This window comes from Mesitornis unicolor, unplaced genomic scaffold (assembly GCF_000695765.1).
Source record: "Mesitornis unicolor isolate BGI_N332 unplaced genomic scaffold, ASM69576v1 scaffold34649, whole genome shotgun sequence".
Taxonomy (NCBI): Eukaryota; Metazoa; Chordata; class Aves; order Mesitornithiformes; family Mesitornithidae; genus Mesitornis; species Mesitornis unicolor.
In genome coordinates, this window is record NW_010208488.1 from 1 (window position 1) to 278 (window position 278).

At 63.3% G+C, this 278-nt stretch overlaps 1 protein-coding gene across 1 annotated transcript in view; it reads right to left on the reverse strand.

Moving 5' to 3' along the window:
• Nucleotides 1-165: 165 nt before the first annotated feature.
• The window catches only part of LOC104547001 (ras-specific guanine nucleotide-releasing factor 1-like), a gene marked incomplete at its 3' end in the record, with an annotated part of 4,718 nt that continues 4,605 nt past the window's right edge, over nucleotides 166-278 (reverse strand). The window contains exon 8 of the mRNA XM_010192537.1: nucleotides 166-248. Coding sequence (XP_010190839.1) covers nucleotides 166-248 — 83 coding nt within the window. The remainder of the gene's footprint in view (nucleotides 249-278) is intronic.

Genomic DNA, 278 nt, shown 5'->3' on the forward strand with positions numbered 1-278 from the left:
TCCCCCCTCTCCTATTACTTTATTCTCTGAGCCCCCATGCAGGGTCCCACACAAATCCCCCCTCCCCGCTCATTCACGCCCCAAGGAGCAGCCCCGGCACGGGGGGAGCTGAAGGTTTGGGGTCAGGGGGGCAGAGCCCGGTGCTCCCCCAGTGCCAGCACTCACTTGATCATCTGCGGGACGGTGACCTTGGAGTTCTCCTCGAAGGCGTTCATCATCAGCCCGTTGCAGCGGATGTTGTCCACGCACTGCAAGAGACGGGGGGGGGGAGATGGTGG